The sequence below is a fragment of the Bos indicus genome, chromosome 12 (assembly GCF_029378745.1).
Source record: "Bos indicus isolate NIAB-ARS_2022 breed Sahiwal x Tharparkar chromosome 12, NIAB-ARS_B.indTharparkar_mat_pri_1.0, whole genome shotgun sequence".
NCBI lineage: Eukaryota > Metazoa > Chordata > Mammalia > Artiodactyla > Bovidae > Bos > Bos indicus.
Genome location: NC_091771.1, coordinates 22,571,477 through 22,587,895, shown reverse-complemented (window position 1 = coordinate 22,587,895; position 16,419 = coordinate 22,571,477). Strand labels below are relative to the sequence as shown.

The following is a 16,419-nucleotide window of genomic DNA, read 5'->3' as shown; positions in this document are numbered from 1 at the left end:
GTTCTAACTGTAACCAGCCTCTGAGAACCATATACTAGGCCGCCTGTATGCAGTGGAGTGTCATGTTTTGGACGAGGGGTGGGACAGGACAACCTGTAGAGTTCAGGGTTTCCAGCTTGTCTCGAATTTTACTTTTACCAAATCCCCTGCTCTATCCTTTATTGCCACAACCTCTGTTACTGATTGTAAATCCCTGCATTCCTTCTTAGACATAAAAAGATGCACCTTAGGATTGGATTATCACTATGATAAATTTATTTATTAAATATTTTTTGTTTAAGCAGTATTGCTTGAGAGAATTGTGTAAAAAAAGGTGTTAGATAGCTTATCTGAGAAAGTGCATGAATAGTTTGATATAGCCATTAGGAAGAAAAACAATTGTTTGTTAATAACCTGTCTCTTCTAGGTATACCTTAGATGAGTTTGGAACAGCCAGAAGAAGTACAGTGGTTCGTGGATTCATTGATGCTCTTACAAGAGGGGGCCCAGGAGGTACCCCTAGACCCATTGAAATGCACTCCCATGACCCTTTGAGGTATAAGAGCAGACAGTATTGGGGTATTCAGTGTTTTTCTAAAGGAAATTTTCACCAACATTTAGTTTTTCCATTAGATACGTAGGAGATATGTTGGCTTGGCTCCATCAAGCTACTGCTTCTGAGAAAGAACACCTCGAAGCTCTTCTGAAGCATGTAACTGCACAAGGTGGGTCAGCCAGCGGCTCCTGCTCGTCTGAGAGGTAGCACATCACACAGGATGCCTCTGTTTCTGTTCTCGCTGCTGTTTTTTGTGGAGATAAACTCTTTACCCGAGGTGGTTCAGTAAGCGGCCTAATTAGTCTTCCTTTCTCTAGTTTCCCTTTTCCGGTGAATTCCTCTCCATCACTTTAACTGATAACATTTTTATACTGGACCTTTGGGGCCTTCCCTAGTGAGCCAGGACCCCTCTGCTCCGCTTTCAAGGTGCCTCTGGAGTGCCTGGTGTACGTTGTCTCAGATCTTGTACAGCACTATCCTCTAAAGGCAAAAGGGGATGTTGTCTCCGTGTTGTCTGCAAGCACACAGACTCAGTGACTATTCTTAAGGTCATGAAGCTCCTACTTCTTTCTTTTCTATTAATACTACTCAGCCCCTTTTTTCATTCTCATGCGACTGTTTCACAATTTTTTGAATAATTGCCTATGTACTGAATGTACTTAAAATTTTTGTCATAATTTCAAAGAAGAAAAATGATTATTTTTGAGTTGCTAACATCTGTTTGCAGAATTTCCAGTCTTTTTAGTTGTGACTATCTTGAGATGCCTGTGATAGACGGGGTTAGTGGATAATTAAGATGTTCTGGTTTTGATAAGAAGGGAAGGGACGTGTTGGGAGGGGTGTCACTTGCCTGTCTTGCATGGCGTGGCCCCACACCATGCTGGTTCATCAGGTCATCTTCCAGGAGAGGCCGGTGTGCAAAGGGGTGCAGGACTGAAGCTCCTCATTGATGCTGAGACTAGATTCAGCATCTGTGATAGACTGGCACACAGTCTGCACTGTTTAAAGTTGTTTTCTGTTATCCTCATAACCCAATTTAAAAGAATGTATTTCTTAAAAGCTGTTAGTAAAGTATACATGAGAGGCTGCCTTAAGAGGCAGGAGGAAAATAATTGGAGTTAGAAATAGGTTCTTCCGTGGGAATGGCATGAATTCTTCTAAACTTCAGTTTCTCCATCTGTGAAAATGAAGGTGGTTACAAGCTGTACATGTCCAAGTACACGGTACAGACCTTGGGAAGTGGTCAGTAGTTAGTAAATGTCAGTTTTTCCATTAAATTGTAAGGTGTGTTTTCCATCTTATACCTGCAGTTTGTGTGCTTAGTACATCTGCCTAGAATAAGGAGTTTGTGGAACAGATCCTAATACATCTACTCATCACCTCCTTCAGTTAATTAATTTCACAATCTTTTTTCATTAATCAGCAGTCAAATGAATTGATAAAGCTTTAGGTTCAGATATTAATATAGTTAGTAATATCCTAAAAGATATTGAACTTAATAAAATACCATTAATGATTATTTTAAATGTTTATCATTAATCACAGATATTAGTGTTTGTTGTTTTTTTTGTACTTCTGTGAAACAGTGCTATATGAAAAAAATTTCAGTTATGTTATAATTAACCGTAGGTGTTGAAGAAAATATTCAAGAAGTTGTTGGCCATATCACTGAGGGTGTGTGCAGACCTCTAAAGGTAAAATACTTTGATATATTATATAAAATATTTTATATATGTTATATGGTTAAATTATTGCCTTATTTGGAGTTTAAATAAATAGCCACTTGAGCTGTAATTTTGTCAAATTAACACATTAATGTCAGATAATAAAACATTTTAAAATAATCATTGCCAATTTTCTATGCAAGGTTTTTGTATACTATTACATGTATTTATAATGTAAAATATTTTAGCAGATCATGTTCATTGGTATTACGACATACTCCAAAATCTAAATGCTTTCAAAAGTGTTTATTGAACATCTCCTACATATGTATTATTCTTCTGAGTGCTGCAGAGATGTAAAGGGACTAGAAAATACAATATCTGTGTTTAGAATCTAATTAGAAAATAAGAAGATATAATGTTTTCTGCAGCTTAAGCATAGATGTAGTGTAATATGTAAGTAAGCACATTCAGTGTAGTTTAAATTGTATTTGTTAGTTAGGGAATGTGAAGTAAGGGAAAGATTAGTGAAGGATGGATTTTAATTAGAAAGATTCCCGGTAGTTAATCTTGAGCATTTCAAGTTAATTTTGAACTAGAGCTGAGATACTGCCCTGGTAGTAGTATAATTAGACAAATATGTTGGAGCCAACTCAAGATCCATCCGCTTTCCTGTTCTCTAATTAATATTAAAAGAAACTTGGTTTAGTTGTTTAAAGGTAAAACTTTTTTCATTTTTTTCCCCTTACTATTGGTTCATAGAGCAGTACCTTTTTACTGATAATTTTAGGCATGTAATTTTAGTTCAGTTTATTGCTGAACTAAATTCCATTATATGCTGGTTAGAAAAACCTCAAAATGATCTCATTGTATGGATTATTTCTGATAGCGTTGCCTTGAGCCAAATTCTGTAGGTAATGGATCATTTGTTCATAGAGTATACCTGTGTTAAATTTTTTGTGTTGTTACTTAAAGAAGTTTGTGATTTCTATAATCATGAAATTTAATCTCTTTAATGCTGTTCACACCACATGTGATTAATGAAGAAAAAGTTACACTTTTAAGAAATGTTTAATTTTTTGTCACATGTTTTAATAGGTTCGAATTGAACAAGTAATAGTTGCTGAACCTGGGGCAGTTTTATTATATAAAATTTCTAACCTCCTCAAATTTTACCACCACACAATCAGGTAAGTGGAATGGTTAAATGTGCTCATTAAATCCCATGTCGTACTTCATTTCCGTTGGAACACCGTGTAGTATTTGTGTGTGTGTGTGTGTTCTATTTGCTGACTAAGTGTAAACTAGTAGAACCTCCACACCATGTGAGTCAGTATTTGCATATTATACATGTTGTAGTTTGAGTCCGTTATTTCCTTTTTCCTTTCTTTTCCAGGTGTAACTGTACACACACACTCACAAACACACATTTGCACTCGCACAGCTTATGTAGCAGTATAAGTCTATAATAGAAGTATTTTTTGAGTCCTTCTGTATTCGAGATCCATGGCACTTAAAGCAACTCTATATTATACTCAGAACAGGGCATAATTAGTAAAATGTCCTATTCTGGATGTAAATAACATAAATTCTTCTTTAACATTTAGTTTTCCATTAGTGGTAAAACAGAATCATAGCTTTATCTTCTCTAAGTAATATTAATAGCTATCTTATCTTCTCTAAATTAAAGTGATTTTATCTGATTAGAAACCACTTACTTATCTAAAATACAATCTTTAACTCCAAAATTTGCATTCATTTCACGATGCATATATCTTTTGACAGCATATGTACACTTGAGCCCTATTGTAAATGTAAGACCATGTTATATGTGAGTTGTGGTAAAACAATGGTGTTCCAAGCTATATTTTTGATAGTCTATTAAAAAATCATTTTAGATGACTTTTTATAAGCATGCCAGTATCAGGAACAGAAGAATCACTTTCAGTACATGAATAGAATAAAATTGCAAATTGTTTTATATACATGGTTGTGTTACAGTCTGCAAAAAATGAGAAACCCCACTGGACAAGTCTAAGAAATATCCTTGTAGGAGAAAATTGAGAATTATAGGATGTATAGTAGTTATTTAAAAATGTTACCAAATTTTTCATGATTATTTTAAATATACTTTTTTGGCAGCTGTATAATCATAATACTTTATAATTTGAAGATGTGTTACTGATATGGCATAAGTTTTATTTAAAAAAGCTCAGTATTAATAATATTTTCTCTATAGAGCTACTGATAGAATGGCTTCCTTTAAATTAAAAGCAGATCTTCTTTTAATCTTCAGATAATCAAAACATGCATTTACTGTAATAGCGGAAAAATAGCCACATGGATTTTTGCATGCTATAAGGGTTTAGTCTAACCCACTGCTTTTCTAAGAGATCATGAGATATTGAAAACACTGTAGTTTGCTTTCATTTGTTCGTCACCTAACCTAAAAGAAAAAAAACTCATTTCTGTATGAAACTAGAGTAATTGTTTTAGTTCACAGGTTATATTCTATATAAAAACTTTTATTTAAATCTAGATCTTTTAAAAGAATTCTACCCAGTTATAGAGCTAAATTGTTTAGACCTGCTTTGCAACCAGAAATATTCTTTGCTTTTAGTGGCATTATTGGAAATAGCGCAACTACATTGTTGACTACCATTGAAGAAATGCATTTGCTGAGCAAAAAAATATTCTTCAACAGCTTAAGTCTTCATGCCAGTAAGTTAATGGACAAGGTATGTTTGAAAAATGCAATTCTTATACTGTGTGAGTCTTTCACATTTAAAAATGCTATTTTACTGTTTTTACATTGGGGACAGTTTTTTTTCCCATTTCATTTAGTGTTCTCTTGAGTTCTTCCTATGAACAAGAAAGTCCATTTCGGGATGGCTTACTGGATGTAGGCTTATAGTCTGTTTCTGGAACAGTATAACATCAAGTCATAGTTGGAAGTAGAATCTCAGAGCCCTAGTTTTACTACCATTTTCCAATAACCCACAATTTGTAATTAAAGCAGACTTTCTGTGTTTAATAGGTCAGAACTAAAATGACATACAGATTGAAAAACTGGGGCTTTTAATAAATACTTTTTCTAAACAGCTGGCATATATTTTTACACTGGTGGTCTAGCTTTTTCCTTATGGAATTTATGTTCCTTTGAGTTATATACTACAATTATGAAACAAGTAGGATAATAAAGAATTCCATAAAAGCAAAGAAAAAAAAAAGAAACAACAAACAAAAACCTGAAAGAGTTCTGTAAGAGCTAGTATTTTACACTGAGCATTGCGTTGTGCAAAAGTAAATTGGTGCGACCTTAGGGAATGGGTTTATAACAATCAAATCCTTCTTTGTTTTTGTTTCATTATTAACGACTCAGGTTTTGCAGGGATGTATCACAGTCACCATTTTTGTTTTAAATTATGCTGCTCTATCCAATTGCCTGGTTATATTAGACGCAGGTTTGTAGTATGGTGTTGAGCAGTCAGTAGCAATCCAGTTTAGAGGCCCTGGATTTTACATTCCTAAGCTGAGGGAAACTTTTAAGAGTCTACTGTCTGACCCTAACATAGGATTCAAATTTTCTGGAAAAGCAGCATGAATTTGTGGAGATGAAGTATTTCACTTATGTGTTTTCCTGTATCACCAGAAGTTTACTAACAGGTAGTCTGTTCTTGTTTTAGATACAGTTATATAAGTTATTATTTAGACACAATTTTTCTAAAATCATTCATCCATGATACAAAATGTTGCTTGCTAATGAGAGCACAAGGGCAAACAGTGAAGGTCTGTTGGTCTCAGATTGCTCTTCCATTCATGGAAAATAGTCTGATAAATCAGTGCTTACTGTAGAATCACGTGTTTTATGGAAGACATCCCCAATGTGTTATGTTGGCACGTGAGGGAAGGGTATTAGTTTAGCTCAGTCACTCAGTCATGTCCGACTCTTGGACTGTATGGACTGCAGCATGCCAGGCCTCCCTGTCCATCACCAACTCCCAGAACTTGCTCAAACTCACTTCCGTTGGGTCTTGATGCCATCCAACTATCTCATCCTCTGTCGTCCCCTTCTCCTCCTGCCTTCAATCTTTCCCAGCATCAGGGTCTTTTCCAATGAGTCAGTTCTTTGCATCAGGTGGCCAAAGTATTGGAGTTTCAGCTTCAGCATCAGTGCTTTCAATGAATATTCAGGACTGATTTCTTTCGAGATTGACTGGTTTGATCTCTTTGAGGTCCAAGGGACTCTGAAGAGTCTTTTGCAACAGCACAGTTTAAAAGCATCAGTTCTCCGGCACTCAGCTTTCTTTACACTCCAACTCTCACATCCATACATGACTACTGGAAAAACCAAAGCTTTGACTAGATGGACCTTTGTTGGCAAAGTAATGTCTCTGCTTTTTAATATACTGTCTAGGTTTATCATAGCTTTTCTATGATAGCTTTTAATTAAAAGGAGCAAGATCTTTTAATTTCATGACTGCATTCACCATCTGCAGTGATTTTGGAGCCTCCAAAAAATTAAAGTCTCTCGCTGTTTCCATTGTTTCCCCATCTATTTACTGTGAAGTGATGGGACTGGATGCCATGATCTTGGTTTTTTGAATGCTGAGTTTTAAGCCAACATTTTCACTCTCCTCTTTCACTTTTATCAAGAGACTCTTTAGTTCCTCTTTGCTTTCTGACATAAGAGTGGTGTCATCTGCGTACCTGAGTTTATTGATATTTCTCCCTGCAATTTTTATTCCAGCTTGTGCTTCATCCAGCCCAGCATTTCTCATGATGTACTCTGCATGTAAGTTAAATAAACAGGGTGACAATATACAGCCTTAATGTACTCTTTTCTGAATTTGGAACCAGTCTGTTGTTCCATGTCCAGTTCTAACTATTGCTTCTTGACCTGCATATAGATTTCTCAGGAGGCATTGTAAGGTGGTCTGGTATGCCCATCTCTTTCAGAATTTTTCAGTTTGTTGTGGTCCACACAGTCAAAGGCTTTGGCCTAGTCAGTAAAGCAGATGTAGATGTTTTTCTGAAATTCTCTTGCTTTTTTGATGATCAACGGATGTTGGCAATTTGATCTCTGATTCCTCTGCCATTTCTAAATCCGGCTTGAACATCTGGAATTTCACAGGTTATGTACTGTTGAAGCCTGGCTTGGAGAATTTTGAACGTCACTTTGCCAGCGTGTGAGATAAGTACAGTTGTACATTTGTTTGAACATTCTTTAGCTTCGTCTTTCTTTGAGATTGGAATGAAAACTGACTTTCTCCAGTCCTGTGGCCACTGCTGAGTTTCCCAAATTTATTGACATATTGAGTGCAGCACTTTCACAGCATCATCTTTTAGGATTTGAAAGAGCTCAACTGGAATTCCATCATTTCCACTATTTTTGTTCATAGTGGTGCTTGCTAAGGCCCATGTGACTTCGCATTCCAGATGTCTGGGTCTAGGTGAGTGATCACACCATCATGGTTATCTGGGTCATGAAGATCTTTTTTGTATGGTGGTTCTATGTATTCTTGCCATCTCTTTTTAATATCTTCTGCTTCTGTTATGTCCATACCACTTCTGTCCTTTATTGTGCGCATCTTTGCTTGAAATGTTCCCTTGGTATCTCTCATTTTCTTGAAGAGATCTCTAGTCTTTACCATTCTGTTGTTTTCCTCTATTTCTTTGCACTGATCGCTGAGGAAGGCTTTCTTACCTCTCCTTGCTAGTCTTTGGAACTCTGCATTCAAATGGGTATATCTTTCCTTTTCTCCTTTGCCTTTAGAGGAGGAGTATATGTGTCCATAATAATATACAAATACAGAGGGGTAGCTTTCCAGAGAGGGAGTTACAAGAATTGAACTTTGAAGAACATAGGGGATTAGATAGGTGAAAAGGTGGGTGAGTAGAGGTCATCCTAAGTAGAGGAAACAAAAAGAATATGTAACTCTTTGTTTAATGAGACAGGATGGAATGTAGACAGAGAGGTCAGGTTGCAGACAGGGTAGTGAAGGGATTATCATTGAAGTAGTTTTTATGAAAATACATACTCTAAGGGAAGAGCCATAAGGGGACAGATTCTTGAAGGGTAAAGGTAAGTCTTCAAAAGTTGGTGACTGATAGAATGTGGTTAAATCAGAGGAAAGAGTTCAAAAATAATTCCTAAGTTCCCAACCTGGGAATATTGATACTAATTGCAAGTATCTGGAATAAAGAGAAAGTGCAAAATCTAGGGGATAAGATGACGATATGGTCTAAATTAGACAAGACACACGTGGGATATCCTCCTATATAGTCAGTCTCATCCAGCAGGGAGCCGTGCATTTGGATTTACAGGGTTTTGTGTGTAAAGAATTGAATCCATGGGTTTGTATGAGGTCACTAGGAATCATGTTTAATGAGAGTAGGGCTTCTAGGACACAGTCTTGAGAAACAGTAGCATTTAAGAGAAGAAGGTAAGCCCAACAATGGTGGGATTCTGAAGAAGGTTGGAGAGGCAGGAGAGAAATGAGAAGAGGATTTTATCAGAAAAGCCAGGAGAATAGAGGGGAAAGCATGGTTGGTGGCACATACTGTAGGAAGAGTTCTGTTAAAAAAGAGGCAGCAGGTGTGTTATCTTTGTCAATATTAGGTGATCCATGACTTACTGAGGACAGTTTTATTCATGTGGTGGGGGCAAGAGCCAGATTGCAATATGGGAAAAGCACAGGAGAGTATTACCCAAAGCTTTACTAATTGGAAAACATAGGAACTAAAAAAAAAACTAAAAGCAAAATGTAGGAGGCATTCTTATCATGAAATCTGAAAAGAGAATAATAAAGCAGAATGGTAAAAGGCAAAATGGACGTACATTTCTACAGTCAATTAGAAAACAAAAACAAAATTGATTATTTGTTGAAAAGATCAACAAAATTGACAGCCTTCTAGCAATTCTTTAAGCAGTGACAAAATTTAAAATTATAATATCAGAATTGGAAATAATAACCAGAGAGGAGGACTAAAACTTATTAGATATTTAATCAAATTATTGAGGGAAAATATTAGTAAATGAGAAAGTAGAAGTACTTCCTTTACCATATAAAGATTAATAAAACTAACAGCCAATATCATGATTAACATAGAAGCACTATTACTATGTTTCTGTTTAAGTCAAGAAAGGACACAACAAGAATACTTGCCAAGAACTGTTTATTTAAATAACAGTCCAGATAAAGTAATGAGAGATACAAACATTTTAAAGGAAGAAATAGGGGATTATTTGTGATGCTCTGATTGTACTTCAAAAACTCAAGGAATACAATTGGTGACAAGATCAATATACAAGGATAAATAATTTTCGGGGAATTTGGCAATGTAGAAATCTGGCAACCAGGGAATTTGGGGAATTTGGCAACTAGGAATCTGTCTTTACACCTTAGACAACTGCATTAGCAGAATTTGTCCAATGTAACTATTTTGGGACTCTGGAGTCTACTGAAGAATTGCAAATTCTAGGGGAAGGCTTGAATTGTAAATTGCAGTCAGTTTTGGTCAACTTCAACTCTCAGCACACTTGCAACTACCCATCTCCCACCCGCAGGGCTGTGGGGCAGCTGTGCACTTGTTCTTGAGTGCCTTGCACACAGCTTGTAGAGCCAGGGTGGATAAAAAGGACCCTGTCTTCCGTACCTCTGGGATCTGCTCTCATCCCAGAGTTGTGAAGAGGAGGGTGGCCATTGTTTCTGCACCTCCGCGTTGTGACAGACTCCTCCTCCTAAATTGGTCAGTTGGCTAAATTGACTTCCTGGTGATTTCAAAGGTTAGTGCATTTTTTCTACCCGCTTAATGTTTTTTCTTTTTCCCATGATGGGAGTCAGACATTAAAAACATTCAAAAACAACTGTATATACAAGGAAAATTAAAAAGTAACCACATGTTCAGGGAAAGGAGCAGGCTCAGAAAGACCTGAGAACTTTAGTTTACACCTCAGCCTGATCGTTGGCACAGAGATAGCCTACTAGTTTAAAAAAAAAAAAAAAAAAAAGTAACAAGAAATGGCACCCCCTGGAGAAGGGAGAGAATTTATTTCCAGGGTTAACAAATAGTGTTTTCAGCAAAAAATCACAGGGCACACAAACAGGGAAATGTGGCCCATTCAAAGCAAATACCTTCCTGCAAAAGACTTGCTGGCACATCTACCAGCCAGAGTTGAGAACAGTTATGTTAAACACGAGTCAGGAGAACAGTGTGTGAACAAAATGGAAATACCTGCCAAGAGTTAGAGAATCTCAAAAAGAAATTCTGGAGTTGAAATTATAGCTAGCAAACCAAATGAAGTCCTCAGAAAAGATTATGCATCCTGACCAACTGGGATTTATTCCTGGATTGGAGGGATAGTTCAGCAAGTGAAAGTCAGTCAGTCATAATTACCACATGGATTGTTTTTTCAAGTCCTTTGCCATTTTCCTACTAAGTTGTATCTTATTCTTGTTATTTTCTGATATTGTTATACATTATGAATATTAAGTGTCATATATATTACAAATCTTTTCTCCATGTCATCATTTACCTTTTGATTTTGCCTGTAGTATATTCTGATACATCCCTTTTAATGTTTACACCATAAAAATCTAACATTTTTTTTTCTCTATTGTTTCTCCTTTGGGAACTTGCTATAAAACGTACTTCAAAAACTTTCCCACATCAATAAAATATATAGAGAATTTATTATATGCTAAAGCTAATATCTATTAGTGGGAAAGTGTTAGAGTATTTAATAAGCATGTTCTTAGGTTTTTCTGTAATTTCACTTTTATATTGAAATTTTTAATCTACATAAAGTTTATTTTTGTCCATGTGGGGAAAGAAGGATCACATTTATTTTTCTCAAATGGTTATCCATTTATTTTGTTCTATTTTCATTCAAAAAACCCACTAAGTTCTGTATTTCTCTTATAAAGTTAAAATGAAAGTTGCAGGAAAATACAATGGTTAATACAAATAAAATTTTAAGTGTGGTGTCTTCCAGCTAAATTCTAGAACAGAATAGGATAAAAACAGGGAAAGAAAGAATTGTAATTTGAACATCAGATCAGATCAGATCAGTCGCTCAGTCGTGTCCGACTCTTTGCGACCCCATGAATCACAGCACACCAGGCCTCCCTGTCCATCACCAACTCCCGGAGTTCACTCAGACTCACGTCCATCGAGTCAGTGATGCCATCCAGCCATCTCATCCTCTGTCGTCCCCTTCTCCTCCTGCCTCCAGTCCCTCCCAGCATCAGAGTCTTTTCCCATGACTCAACTCTTTGCATGAGGTGGCCAAAGTACTGGAGTTTCAGCTTTAGCATCATTCCTTCCAAAGAAATCCCAGGGCTGATCTCCTTCAGAATGGACTGGTTGGATCTCCTTGCAGTCCAAGGGACTCTCAAGAGTCTTCTCCAACACCACAGTTCAAAAGCATCAATTAAGTACCAATTAATACTGCAGCCTATGTGAGATTAGGTGAATGAAATTATTATTATTTATTGTTATCAATAATTATGCCCTGAAATGTTTTTCTTAGATATGAATTGGGTAATAGTTAGGCATATTTTAACATTACATTGAGATTGGAATATGATACTGTTTATAGCTCATGTGTTACTTATATGTACACAACCATTTCAGGTTTCTTTCAGAAAATCTTACTTTCTCCAAATTTTAATGTTCCATATTTTATGTTAAGTATACTATCATCTTATTCTGCCTCTTATAAACCATTCATCTCTTCCAAGAAGATATAGCCTTATGAGGAAAACATGTATTGCAGAATGGTCTTCACTACCAAAGCACCCAGTTTTTGTTAATAGAATTTTAGAGTGGATTATAAAATTGTTAGGAAGAATAGCTTTTATATAAAGATATAGCCAGAAACGAACTCTTTTATGATTCCTTCTTTGCTTTTAAAAAGACACATTTGGGAGCTAATTCTTTATCTGGTATGCTAAAGGAAAATTCAAGGACATTATTTAATTGAAAGATGTACCTTTTCCCTAACAAAGTGTTTGAAGCCCTTCAGTAGTCAAGTGTGTGTACTCCCTTGTTTATCAGGCTCTCCTGAAACATTCATAGCTGTGCATCTAGCAAAATCTAAAGGATCCCCTAAGAGATACAATGTCATATCAGTTTTAGCTAGAGAGGCATTTTCTGAAAAGTTCTTTTCACTATAGTAATTCAATACTAATTTAAAGGGTATATTTTATCATAAATGAAACCCATATCAAATTAATAGTAAGCAGGGTTGATTTGCCTAGCACTCTGAAAAGAAAATCTAAATGGTCCTTTAAATTTTGATTTAAATTCTTGGATATCACTCCTGTTTAGAATGTCTTATTACTGTTTAAATTGTAGTTCTTGGAGGAGTAGCTTGGGCATCATGTCGGAGTTTATTAGTTTAGCTGAGAAGAAGAACCTCAGGCACCTGAGATTAAGATTCAGACCTGCTGAATCAGAATGTGCATTTAACCAGATTCCCTGGTCATTCGTTTGCATCTTAAAGTTTGAAAAATGCTTTTTAAGAGGAATACTTCGAGATTTACATTATTCCTTACAGATTATTCTGCCAGGAAAAACAGACAAAAACAATGTTTTCAGCTAAAATGCTTTTGAAATTTTAAATAAAACTATGTGAAAAAGTTGTAATTTTTTTGACATTTCAAACATTAACTTGTACTCTTAAATTTCTTTTGAATAATTTTATTGACTTAAAATTGTAATTCCATAAATAAGTAAGGTAAGAGGAAGCTTTCAGAGGAAATGGTTGTGGTATAGAATGTGGTGATAGTTTCAGTGTGTGTTACCGAAAGGGGCCTCATGTGCCCACAGGGCTGGAAAGCCAAACTCTGACCGTGGGTGTTTGGACCGAAGTAAGGGTTTATGTCGTCTAGTCAAGGCTATGGTTTTTCCTGTGGTCATGTATGGATGTGAGAGTTGGACTGTGAAAAGGCTGAGTGCCGAAGACTTGATGCTTTTGAACTGTGGTGTTGGAGAAGACTCTTGAGAGTCCCTTGGACTGCAAGCAGATCCAACCAGTCCATTCTGAAGGAGATCAGCCCTGGGATTTCTTTGGAAGGAATGATGCTAAAGCTGAAACTCCAGTACTTTGGCCACCTCATGTGAAGAGTTGAGTCATTGGAAAAGACTCTGATGCTGGGAGGGACTGGAGGCAGGAGGAGAAGGGGACGACAGAGGATGAGATGGCTGGATGGCATCACTGACTCGATGGACGTGAGTCTGAGTGAACTCCGGGAGTTGGTGATGGACAGGGAGGCCTGGCGTGCTGTGATTCATGGGGTCGCAAAGAGTCGGACACGACTGAGCGACTGATCTGATTTGATCTGAAGGGTTTATTTGCAGAGTGCCAAGCAAGGAGAACAGGCAGCTAATGCTCAAAAGATGGGAATTCCTCGATGGCTTTCAGGCAGGGTTTTTAAAGACAGTGTTAGGGGAAAGGATCTTAGGATGCATGACCAGTTTGTGGACCTTCTGATTGGTTATTGGTTATTGATTACTTTATTGGTGATAAGGTAACAGGGTGATGTTCTGGGAATCTTAACCTGCTGGTTCCAGCAGGAGTCTGTGTGTTTGTGATCAGCATGTAGTCACCATTCTCTGCCCGGATGGGGGTCTTACTTTCTCCAGAACAACTTGGAGTATGCATTGGATTGTTATCTATATCTTTTCAGGAGGAACTAGGAGTCCTGTGAGTCTGTTGTAATCATTAACCATTTGCTTCTGCTCTTTGGAACTCAGGAAAGGCGTAGGAGACTAAAGCCTTTTGTTCCACAAACAGGAAATGGGGGACACGGAGGGGCTTTTGTACCTCGGAATGTCCTGTAGGGTCCTGCTTGGTTTCAGTCTCCCCTTTTCTTTGATACTCATCAGTCCTTAGGGGAACAAGGGCAGGACAAGAAAGGGAGTCTGGTTTTGGATAAGAGATTACTCATAAACTCAGTGAGGGAACTCAGTTGTAGGGGGACTTAGTTTCAAGTATATAGACCCTGAACCTTTACATATTGGGCCACAATATCTGAGACTGGGGCATGACAGGGAGTGGTGATTCTCAATTATAGTTGGGAAGTGCTGGTCTCTCTCTGAATTACTTTTTTCTTAAGACTAGGGCTGAACAGAATAGGCCATTTCAAATCCATATGAAAATATAATCCTAAATTCAAAGACTACTAAGTTTTTCCTCATAATTTTTTTTTTGTATTTTAAAAGTACAATTTCTACACTTCTGATATATTAATTCTGAGATAATCTAACAAAAACTTCTGTGTCACTTTCTGTGATTTTCATTAGTACAATAGAGAATAAACGATAGATGATAGATTTTGTAATGTGTCAGCCAGTGCTTTATGTCTTTCATATGAATGATTTTACTGTGAACTGGCATTTATTTAGACACTAAAATTTAGTAGAAAAATATAAGCAGTGTATAGGTCATCCTTTATTTTAGGTTGAACTCCCACCACCTGATCTTGGACCAAGTTCTGCCTTAAATCAGACGCTCGTGTTGCTGCGTGAAGTTCTAGCGTCTCATGATTCTTCAGTTGTGCCGTTAGATGCCCGTCAAGCTGATTTTGTGCAGGTGTGTTGTAAATTCACTCTTAATGACCATTGCTCCTCTAATGTAGATTCTGTTGGAATTCTGGCATTTCATAACCCATGTATCTTGACACCCCTTCTCAATGTTTTTTCCTTCAAATAGTAAACCATTTCCCATTAATTTAAAAAGTAATATATATTCAATGATGCTTAAGAGTTATAGTTTTTATGCCATTTAATCTCTTTCATATGTGCTTCTGTAAGTTGGTCCCTTCCTCTTTAGTTTGGCATTCACTGTGAAGTGCCGTTAACACAGACCTGTGTCACTGGTACGGAGATGAAGGGTCTGTTTAATTCTATTTCTCATTGTAGGTTTTATCGTGTGTCTTGGATCCTCTCCTCCAGATGTGTACTGTATCAGCCAGCCATTTGGGCACAGCTGATATGGCCACTTTCATGGTCAATTCACTATATATGATGAAGACGACATTAGCTCTGTTTGAATTCACTGACAGACGTCTGGAAATGCTGCAGTTCCAGGTTAATTTTGCCATAACATGACTGCTCACTGTGATAAAATCTTCTTTTTCCATACATGATCTCAGTTACTGGCTATAAGCTAACTTCAGTGACCTGATTTCTATGAATCCCTTGTTATAGTCTGATAATACCTCCCTTCCCCCCAGGCATATTCAGTATTTTAGTTTAGTTTGGGAGAAGCCAGGGTATGTAATGAGTAGGATATTTTATTCAAACCATAGTATGTGGTGGTAGACTGGAGCTTTTCTGACTAATTTGAACCATTACCCTGTATGCAGATTTCAGTTTCCGAACTGTGAATAACGTGCTATATTTTTCGAACTGCGGAACTTGTGCGGAAGGTGTTGCAAAGGACAGATACATTTTTATCTATGTGTAAATCAGTGTTAGGCACAACATTACAATTTGTTAAATCAACCATGCTGGTCCTTAAGCCAAATGGTCTCACTTAAGAGTCACAACAAAGCCATTTATAAAATTTACCAGACACTTGACTTCTGAGTTTGAAATAGTGATTTGGTAGATAAAATGTTTTAGAAAAACACAAAACTCTGAATCTTCTTTATTATCACAAGAATATAAACAGTTGGCAGTGGCTGCAGTAAAAATATATTGTTTTTGGTTTTTCCAAGGAATGAGTTTTGAGACCTCTAAATTCATGATATTTCCTGCTCTTTCTTTCTTTTCTTTTTTTTTTTTTTTTACAAAATATGAGGTATGATTAATTTTTCTTTCTTCCATAATTGTTTATGTATAATTAGTAAAAATCTTTTAAAAAAATTCATTGGTTTTTAATGTATTTATCACTAATTCAACCCCAAACTGCCATTTGTCTAAATCTGTTCCTGAAATGTGCAGATATATATCAGTTGTCCAACAATCTGTTTTATCATTAGTTATCCTTGTTTCTTAAATATCCCAAAGTTATTTTTTGCATCCCAAGAGGACACACCCTACCATGTGAGTGCTTATTAGGTCTGCATCATGCTTGCTGTTAGGCGGTGGCCAGTGCTGGTCTCATGGGCCAGACCAGAATCAGTGTGGAAGGACTGGGCAGTGGTGTGGCTGCTTGCTGGGAGGCATGCCCCTGCAGTAATGGTTTTCCCTGTTTAGTAAAAGAGT

At 36.7% G+C, this 16,419-nt stretch overlaps 1 protein-coding gene across 2 annotated transcripts in view; it reads left to right on the top strand.

Moving 5' to 3' along the window:
• COG6 (component of oligomeric golgi complex 6) overlaps positions 1-16,419 on the top strand; it is a 54,625-nt gene that overhangs the window by 20,028 nt on the left and 18,178 nt on the right. For both annotated transcript variants that reach the window (XM_070800162.1, XM_019971362.2), the window contains exons 9-15: positions 407-535; positions 613-704; positions 2,165-2,229; positions 3,298-3,389; positions 4,820-4,937; positions 14,669-14,800; positions 15,130-15,297. In XM_070800162.1, the coding sequence (XP_070656263.1) occupies positions 407-535; positions 613-704; positions 2,165-2,229; positions 3,298-3,389; positions 4,820-4,937; positions 14,669-14,800; positions 15,130-15,297 (796 nt within the window). The remainder of the gene's footprint in view (positions 1-406; positions 536-612; positions 705-2,164; positions 2,230-3,297; positions 3,390-4,819; positions 4,938-14,668; positions 14,801-15,129; positions 15,298-16,419) is intronic.